The sequence below is a fragment of the Nannobrachium achirus genome (genome assembly GCF_963921795.1).
Source record: "Nannobrachium achirus genome assembly, chromosome: 15".
In the NCBI taxonomy this organism is placed as follows: domain Eukaryota; kingdom Metazoa; phylum Chordata; class Actinopteri; order Myctophiformes; family Myctophidae; genus Nannobrachium; species Nannobrachium achirus.
In genome coordinates this window covers 6,281,426-6,290,910 of record NC_137822.1, presented here as the reverse complement: position 1 = coordinate 6,290,910, position 9,485 = coordinate 6,281,426, and the positions used below count along the sequence as shown (strand labels likewise).

At 41.8% G+C, this 9,485-nt stretch overlaps 1 protein-coding gene across 1 annotated transcript in view; it reads left to right on the top strand.

Annotated features, from left to right (window-relative positions):
* Window positions 1-370: 370 nt before the first annotated feature.
* The window catches only part of ccdc62 (coiled-coil domain containing 62), a gene marked incomplete at its 3' end in the record, with an annotated part of 82,116 nt that continues 73,001 nt past the window's right edge, over window positions 371-9,485 (top strand). Inside the window, exons 1-8 of the mRNA XM_080742899.1 lie at window positions 371-593; window positions 1,274-1,398; window positions 2,253-2,445; window positions 2,943-3,109; window positions 3,482-3,583; window positions 4,790-4,961; window positions 6,706-6,807; window positions 7,615-7,703. Of these exons, the coding sequence (XP_080599025.1) occupies window positions 1,354-1,398; window positions 2,253-2,445; window positions 2,943-3,109; window positions 3,482-3,583; window positions 4,790-4,961; window positions 6,706-6,807; window positions 7,615-7,703 (870 nt within the window). The 5' untranslated portion in view covers window positions 371-593; window positions 1,274-1,353. The remainder of the gene's footprint in view (window positions 594-1,273; window positions 1,399-2,252; window positions 2,446-2,942; window positions 3,110-3,481; window positions 3,584-4,789; window positions 4,962-6,705; window positions 6,808-7,614; window positions 7,704-9,485) is intronic.

The following is a 9,485-nucleotide window of genomic DNA, read 5'->3' as shown; positions in this document are numbered from 1 at the left end:
ACTGTAAAAATCTCAACAGTTGATATTATGTGGAAATACTCTGTTTCGTAAGTAAACAGTCAGGAATTCAAAGTGTATTTGAGTAAAATTACTCAAAAGTACCACGTGGTAGCGTTATGGAGCTTAGAGTTATGATGGGTCAGGGTGTGATTTGGCCGGGGACCCCCTGGAACCCTCTCAAGGACCGCTGGCGGTCCCCGCGCCCCACTTTGGTGACAGTTTGTTTATGATAGACGTCATCCGTAAGCGCCAGTAGTAGTAAATCTTAACGTCATCCGAAGGTGACTGTCTGGTAGTAAACATTGGAGATCAATGCTTATTAGCAGCTGAAAAGTATGAATCGTTTGGAGCATTTGAGCAAAAGAATAGTGCTACTACAATGGCGTTCTCGGCGATTGCCGAGGAGATAACGTTCTCTTTTCAAATTGAGGAGTTTTGAAAATCGCCAGGCATGTTTACCAACTGTTGTTGAATACGTTTGTTATGGTGATGATGAGGTAAACTGTGAACAAAACGATTCAAAAGGATGAAAAAGAGATTCATGCAGACATCATAATTCCTGGCACACCACATAACCCCTGGAAGTGACAGATGTAAGTGATTATCCTAGATAAAGTATGTTCTATCCATCTGTCTTTCAATGTTATATGGGATACTTAAAGTGTGGTTCCTGTGGAAATAAGCCTCGGCTTTCTAGGATCTCCTTTTAGTTGACCTTGTACCAGTGATTTGTACTGTCATGAAACTGTACTTTTTTCTATTGCAAACTTCTAATAAATTCTTCAATCAATCAAAACATGTAGGCCAGATGATTAGCTTCATGTGCAACATTGTTTTCTCATTCAATATAATCAATCAGTAAACAAACCAACATACAGTATAAGTGTATACAGGGTATTTGCACATTTCTAAAGTTACAATTCAATGAACTTGAAATTGAAGGAATTTTTCATACCAAATTGGCCATATTGTCAAATATTACGTAAGAAGAGGCAAACATTGAGAAAATAGCCAATCTACAAGCTCACAACGTCTGGCAATGTGAGGTGTTGTGAATTTGTACAGTAGTTCGTATATTTTCAATGTATCTGTGTGACACTGGAACAGAGTCAAACTAACTACAATTCCAAGTGCTTGGAATTGTAGTGGGAGGTCCCAAATTATTTTGGTGGTTCACAGCCTGAAATGTTTGGGAAATGGGAACCCTTGATTCTTATATATTGGAATTTGCAGTATATTTGATTCATGTGGTCATAATTGTTTATTGGTACAGTAAAGTTACAACCTTACAGAATGACGTTGGATCTACTGTGGATGACAGCCTAATGTCCACCCCACCTCTGAGAGGCATGGATGGAGAGACCAAGTCCTCATTTTCACAACTTGGATGACAATCAGGTGAAAGCTATTTATGGTGCTCTCAGAATATTAGTCTAATAGAATTGTGTTCTTCTATCCCACATTGGTGTGAGCTATATAACAATGTTATATTGTAATTAATTAGACTACATAGCTACAATGTGTTATGGTTGTATTATGGGGGTATGTGCGTGACATCATCATCATCATACCAGGAAGTTATGCGGGAACGCCTACTGAGTGGCAAAAACTACTTTCTGGCCTTGACAGCCCATACATCCAAACAGAAAAGTCTGACTTGCGTTAAACTCATTTTGCCCCTCACTTTGCCACTCAATATGCCATTCATCTTATGCATGTGCATACCCTCTATACGTATGGAGGCTTGCTTATAACTATTACAGTGTTATAAGCAGAATATAATGTTTAATAACGAGTATGTTTATAATACATTATAATCATGGGATGCATGGCACGTTTAACCATTTAGGTATGTACTGTAAATAGCCAGAGCACAATGAATGTCAATGCGGAGGAAAACCTTTTGGGTCGAAACGCCTCTGTTGGTTCTGTCCGTGAGCAATCTGGCTAGCCATCGTCAAAGAAAAGGGAACGCCCACTTGGGTTGTCCCTCTTCCTTTGAGCTGTAGCTCCAGCTACAAACTCTGTCTCGAGAGAATGGTCCGTGAGAGGTAAATACACCACGTGAAAAGGACATTCATTGTCTGCTACTGGCTATTTCTTAATTTTCATGTCATTATCGAGTCATGCACCTTAAAGACTTATATTTAATCTGGAATGTTGCGAGCTTTCTGCCGTCCTTCTGCAGTCATTTCCCTCACATATAGGTATGTGACAGTCTTATTGGATGTGTTTGGCATGCGTTCATTTAGAGTCTGCTGTGCGATATGGAGTGTGCCACCATCCAAAAGCAACGCAGGGAGCTGCAGCTCCTCATTGCGGAACTGAAGGACCGGGACAGGGAGCTCAACACCATGGCTGCATCTCATCACAAACAGCTGCAGGCCTGGGAACAAGACCGCCAGAGAGTCCTCACGCTGGAGCAGCACTGTGCACGCTCACAAGGTGAGAAACTATTAGTCTTTATGCCAGTGTGGATCTGAAGCTTTGTATGTTGATGAAAACATACATGCCATCATGATAAATAACATTTGTTAATATCGTGATATGGGAAAAGTGTTCTCTTTTCCTGGTATTAATCATTTAAGTAATGATTTATACATTATAATTTTTTTCTATGCGTACATTTTTTTTAAATAGTGAAAATTGCTGTACAAGTTCGCAACACATTGCATTGTGATTTTCAATCAATTGTCACAATATTGATAGGTAGGTGTTTAAAATGTTTTGATATTTGATTTTGTCCATATTACCCCTGCCAGTCCTACTCCTATTGTGTTCATAATCTCCTTCCATCTAGTTTTACAAACAAAATTAATAAGTCTTGATTTGAACACTTATGACGATTAAATAGCTCGTCTTTGTTTCTTGTGTTTTCTTGAAAACCCGCTGAGGGGAGAGTAATTAATGTTGTTTTGTTTGTGTTTTAAACTGGATTATAGATGAGCTGCAGAAGCGTACTGAGGTGATCCGGGTCCTCACCAAGCGTGTCAGGATGGTGGAAACCAGGGAGAGGGAGATCCAACAGGAACTCGCCGTCGCCCAGCAACAGCTCCAGATGATTGGACACAAACTACAGGACACCAGCCAAAAATATCAAGACCTCGAGGTATCTTTTTGCCAATAAGGAAGCAACATATGTTTTTAGAGTGACTTTTAGCCAATGAGGGAACCACAAAAATGTCATGTGAAGCTCGACCAGTCCTCTGCTGGTTACGAAGTAATAACATTTAACCAATGACAAAGCAGCAAAAACTCCTTTTGATGTTGTCACCATACGTCATACGTAAGTAACATTTAGCCAATGAGTTAGCAGAAAAAAATGATTTTAGCCAACGAGGAAGCTGCATAAAGGTGACAAAATGGTCACAAAAATACTGGTTCCTCATTGGCTAAACGTTATTCCGTAAACTCGGACTGATAACAATATTGTGTTGCCCTTCAGGCAGCCACACTAATAAGTTGTCTCTTCTCCGTGCAGCAAAGAAACCAGAGCCTCAGCACTACGGTGATGGCTTTATCCTCTCAGGTTGGCTCCCTGCAGGTCAGGGAGGAGGAACTCAGTGCAATGCTCAAACTCAAGGTACGTCATTTGACTATTTATTGATTTATGAGGAAAAATGTCTTCATAATGTTTTGGGCTGATACCTGGAATCTATAACCTGACTGCACCAGATGGTGGCAGCAGTGCATATGCCTGCATAACGCTCTGCCTTTACCATCTGAGATTGCTCGGGGAGAGTTGATAACACTCATAAAGTCCCGGGCCAGACGAATCAGCGGCAGCTACGGGCGGGCTCTGGGCGGCTCTGAACCAATAGAGTCTGATTGCAGACCACGTGGAAGAATTCGAAAAAATGGCCCGCCCCTTACATCGGGTCTGCCCGAGCAATCCCAGATGTAAGGCAGAGCGTTATGCAGGCATACGCACTGCTGCCACCATCTGGCAGGTTATGGTATCTATGAAAAAGATACCTGTCACTAGAGGAATAGGATTAAGCACCATTCAAGGTTACAGCTGGCGTTGCAAACATCACTCTGGTACTTACTTAGACTCTCCTCAATATTGTGGTAATAGTACATAATATTGGCAATGATGTACAATTAGTATATAGATATATATGCGATGATGTCAACTGTTGACCTGTTTTGTGTGTAGGCAAACAGTTGGCCTAGAGTTGTTTCTCCTGCATACCCTTGTATACCCTCTGGGTATTCAAGAGTAGCCTATGTGACAGAAAGTGGAAAACTTAAGAATTTATTTTACTGTTATGTGTAATGATGAAATTGACATCAAATTGACAAACATAGTGTGTATCTGCTCATTCTGCTGACCTCTAAAGTATTAAACAAAATGTAATACAAATCTAGACTAGCACAACTGTTATTGAACAGATTAGTACTTAATTGCACATTATTCTTACATATTGACATAAAAACCTGTCCAATGTTTAAAATAAATCTGCTCAGAAGGCATTCATTGAAATTCCTTTGTGCTATTTTTAATTTGTAATTTTAAGTGATTAAAACGATGTGCTCGTATACATTCATAGCATCAAACTAGCTATGGGTTTTTGTTGAAGTTTTTTAAGCAAGATGTTGACGCCAGGTAAAGGTGTACAGAAGCCAAAACCTTTGACAACCACTGTTCTACAGTAGTGTGTCGGGCAGTGAGGAAGTGTGGGCTGCGACAAGCTGCTCAAAGAACCTCATGGTGACTGATATAAGTGCAACACAGTGCTAGTCATTCAGGCACACAACATCATCAGGAAATGTTTTTTCCCAAAAGGACAAAGATGTTACGGAGGCCACCGTTCACATCGTTGACCTCACAAAGCGCCTGCGTGACGTGGAGACGGCTCTGAAAGAGAGGCAGACACAGGACAGCAGGCTTCTGAAAGAGCTGGAGGAGAAGACACGCTGCCACAGAGAGGCCCGGGATGAGAACACACGTCTGAAAGGTACAATACAATACATACCATATCGTCACTGTCTGGCCAAAACCTTTTTTGGCATAAATCAGGGCTATTGAACACGCTTTACAGCTGAGTGTTGGTTCAAATAATAGCCAATAATGAACCAATGGAAAGTAGTAAAAAGTGCTTGGGACAAAACCTCCTAACTCACTTTCTGCCAAACCAGCTAACTCCATCTGATTGGCCCTCTCTTTTTTTCATAAATATGTTTGCCTGGTTCCAGACCATAGACCCCGCCCACTCTCAGAGTGGACTCTTTCTCTGGTCTGGAGCTGAGTAGAGGAATCGGCTTTAGCAACCCAAAAATTCGGCTGCTCCAATGAGCGCGGGGGGTGGGTCTAACGAATATCCAATCAGCGCAGCAGTTGAAACGATTTCAAACGAAGTTCACACACGACAGGCACACGCACACATACACACAAACACACGCACACGCTGAGTTCACAAGCTGTTAATGTTGATTACATGTTTCTGGTCGCAGTTCTGTGTGGAAGCAGTCACTGGCACAGACAGAGACACACACACACACACACACAAACACATACACCGCGGCCGTGCGTCGCGATCACCGTGTGTCGCGAGCACGATGCGTCGCGATCACTCGCGCGCGGTCATGCACGCGCACGCTCGTGCACGCTCGCAAAGTCCTTCCCCCGTAAATCATTTAGAATAGGGCACAGCTTCAGACTAAAGCGTGAGCTGAGTCTGAAATCAGGCTATAAATATGTGCTATTCAACACCCTTTACGTCTGTGTTTTGGTTAAAATAATATTGAACCAATGAAAAGTAGTAAAAAGCCGTTCGGTCAAAACCTCCTAACTCCACTTTCCCGAAAATGAACATTTTGGAGTTAGGAGGTTTTCAGCCCGACAGCAGAGATATAATATGATATAGAGCTATATTTTCGTCCATGCCTTATCTCTTATCCCTAAACGACTTTTCCTTTTTTACTATTTTGAACAACGTTTTAAAATAGTTTCACTCGCCGATCTACATCGACACGTTGTGAGCTTGTAGATCGGCTTTTTGAAGTATTTTAAAAATGTTTTTCAAAATAGTGAAAAAAGGCAAAGAAGTTTAGGGATGGACGAAAATAGGCCCAGTGTCTGCTCTCCTTTGTGGTATTTGTCACATTCCACTGCATATACAGTGACATTTAGCATGTAACCCATCCTAAGTAATCATTAGCAGTAGGTGCTACTTAGGCAGTGCCTTGGAGAACAGTTAGGGTCTTGCTCAGGGACACTTCCGACACGTAGACCGAGGCTGGGACACAAACTGGGGGACCCTCTGTTTCTCTCTATCCATTCAGCTACGGCCTCTTATAAGCTATGATAAGCCTCAAAAAGACATGGTCAAATATCTTTTAGCAGCAGTGTTGAAATGTGCAAGAGCAGACGGCATGATGGTTTATCTTTAGCAACAGTGTCAAATGTACAAAGAAGCGGCTTTATTTTGTTTCTTTATCTTCTTTATCTAAGTAAAGAGGGAGGTAGTTTAAATGTATCTGTCAAGTTATTACTTTATATGCAGATAAAGCAAACTGTATGCTTCTGGCCTTTCAGCTTAAATGCAGTTAGACATGATAGTGGGAAGGTAGGTTATGGGAGGGTTTGAGTATACATTTTAAAGATTGTGATATGTGCTAACCAAGGTATATTATTTTATGACTTATTGTTCTTAACAGTAACAGATGATATAGAAGATGTACTGTTGTTTTTGCTTTTAGAAGAGCTACAGCAGCATGTAACACAAAGCAGTGCCCAGAGAGAGGAGATCATTCGTCTCAAACAGGAGGCACAGCTCCTGCGTAGGGAGCTGGCCTTGTCAGGTAACCATCACACTGTGCCAAGCATACCACATTTAATGTAGGTGCCCCTGCCCCAGTGAGAACATTTCTAGATCCATCTAAGCCAGTGTTTCAGTGTTTCAAATTTCAAGGTCTCCCCTTAACTCTGACGGTTCATTTGGTTCCATTTGTACACCGTCAGAGTTACAGACTTGTATGGGTCAATTTAGAATCTCCTAAAGGAACCCACAGAGTCCCTGGAATCTACTTTGAGAACCACTGATCTAAACAAGGGCTGTTTTAACCCATTTAGGCCTAACCTATAGTTAGGCCCTAATCAGAAATTAGCCTACAAAAACAAATATGTTGATACATACTGTACATGTACTGTAAGCCCCTCCCATACACTAAAATGTGTACCCGGCCTGAATGGGTTAAAGGAGAGGTAACAGAACACATTCTATTCTAAGCATTGTAAACTGCAGTGAGAAATCAAACTGTAGTCAAAAGTTTAATGGAATTCATTGAACAAACGCAGTTCAGCAAAAATAAAAGACATTGCACATTTTTTCCTTTTCCTGCAGTTTGCCTCCCAATGGGGCTAAGAATGCTTAAAATGTGATGTATCTGAGCGTGCCATACATGACCTCGGATCCAAGCCACGATCATGAATGACATAATGGTTCATTGTCTTTACTATCTTTGTTTTTCTTGATTGTGATCATTGGGTGGGTCATCTTACCTGCCAATATGTCAGGGCATTGTCACTGTAAACACGATGAGCTAGTTCTCCTTGCTTGTTGAGCAGTGATTAGTCATGTTAATGATGGCACATATTCATTCCACCAGGAGAGGGCGATAGCTGGAAAGATGAGCTGCTGCTACTGGCTCGCTCTAAACAGGAACGCACAGAGTCTGAGCTGAGCTGCTTGAGACAGGTATTCCGTTCTCATCGTCACACGTTACTGAATTAAATAAACCTCTTCAGCATGCAGTCTTCAGCTTTATAACTTTGAAAACAAGCTAGAACAGGGGTCTTCAACGTTTTCAGGCCAGGGACCCCTTAGCTGAGAGAGAGATGAAGCAGGGACCCCCACTACATATTGTATAAAATTGTGTTGCAGAAGAAAGATTTTCATAGATTTCTTAGACAGCTTAGACTTGTTTGACAGCACTGTCATCATGTTGGAGTAATGTGTATTTTCAGACATTTAACCACTTGAACCATCACATACTTTAGTCTGCTCTTCTTTGACAAAAATAGACGATCTACAAGCTTACAACGCCTCGCGTTGCGAGGTGTTGTAAGCTTGTAGATCTGCTATTTTTGGGTAATGTTCCACTCAGAATAGGGATGCTAGGGTTATAATGAAAAAAAAAACATGATCATATCACACAAAGATTTGGCGGCCCCCCTGTAGTATCTTTGAGGACCCACTAGAGGTCCCGGACCCCCTGTTTAAGAGCCCTGAGCTAGAAAACAAAACAATCACCCACTAACAATTGAATTGTAGTATTTAATTGCATAAACAACTCTCCGTATGAGGTACAGTACTTGTTTCCTCGTTCTTCCCCTTCACAGTGTATCTGATGTCGAGGTACCAATCTGGTTTCACAGCATACCTCAGGCCGGGTGTGCTGCTTTGGCTCTGTGGCCTGAGCTGTACAATGTCAAAAGCACAGCACAGCGTTTTGGACATGACTTAAAGCAGTGTTTCTCAAATTTCAAGGTCTTAGAGAGGAGATGCCAGCACTCACTTTAGAATGAAATCTTGGAATTTTTATTTCATTTTGCCCCAGCAGCACAGCAGCAAACAATGGACGTTTCGACCCGTCTGGGTCTTCCTCAGTGTGTATCTCAAGAAATAAAAATTCCAAGATTTAATTCTAAAGTGAGTGCTGGCATCTCCTCTCTAAAAGTTCATTCATTCCCTGAGCCGTGCACCCAAGACAAGTATTTGATGGACCTGTGTTTGACGAGTGCTCCTGTCTCTCTCTTCTGAACTCCCCTTAACTCTGACAGTGTACAAATGGAAACAAATGGACCCATCAGGGTTCATTTGGTTTCATTTGTACACTGTCAGAGAAAAGGAACAAACCGAGTCCCTGGAATCCACTTTGAGAACCACTGACTTAGAGGAATTACATATTAGAATTTAACAGTCTGTTTCTCTCACAACACTGACGTGTATTATTATCTTATTAATGCCGTGCCGAAACTAGGCTGACCTACTGTACGACGTGCTGTGAGCTTGTAGGTCGGCTATTCTTGGCACCGGCATGCGACGAAGTGTGAATCAGGCTTAGAAATGACAATGATGTTTTGCATGTTTTGAGGTGTGTGAGAATCAGCAGAATGACCTGCAGCTGTTGCAGCTGAACCTGGACAGCACCCGTGAAGCCCTGAGGGAGACGGCAGGTCAATGTGAAATGTGGACGATATTAAGCTGCAAGTGTTGTTCTAGTGCCCAAATCGTCTCTCATGACACCTGACCCAATGTTTCTCTGCTCTGAGCAAGCATTTGGTGACAGTGACAAGGATCCCCTCTCCCCCCTTTAATTTAACCCATTTAGGCCTAGAATTATTTAATGCTTTAACTGTTGAAAAATAGCAGATATATAAGCTCACAGCGTGGCACTGAGTGCCGCAAAGCAAACATTTGTAACTCAAATATTTGCTTCTGGGTGGTCCCTGGAACAACATATTTTGAGATGGGGGT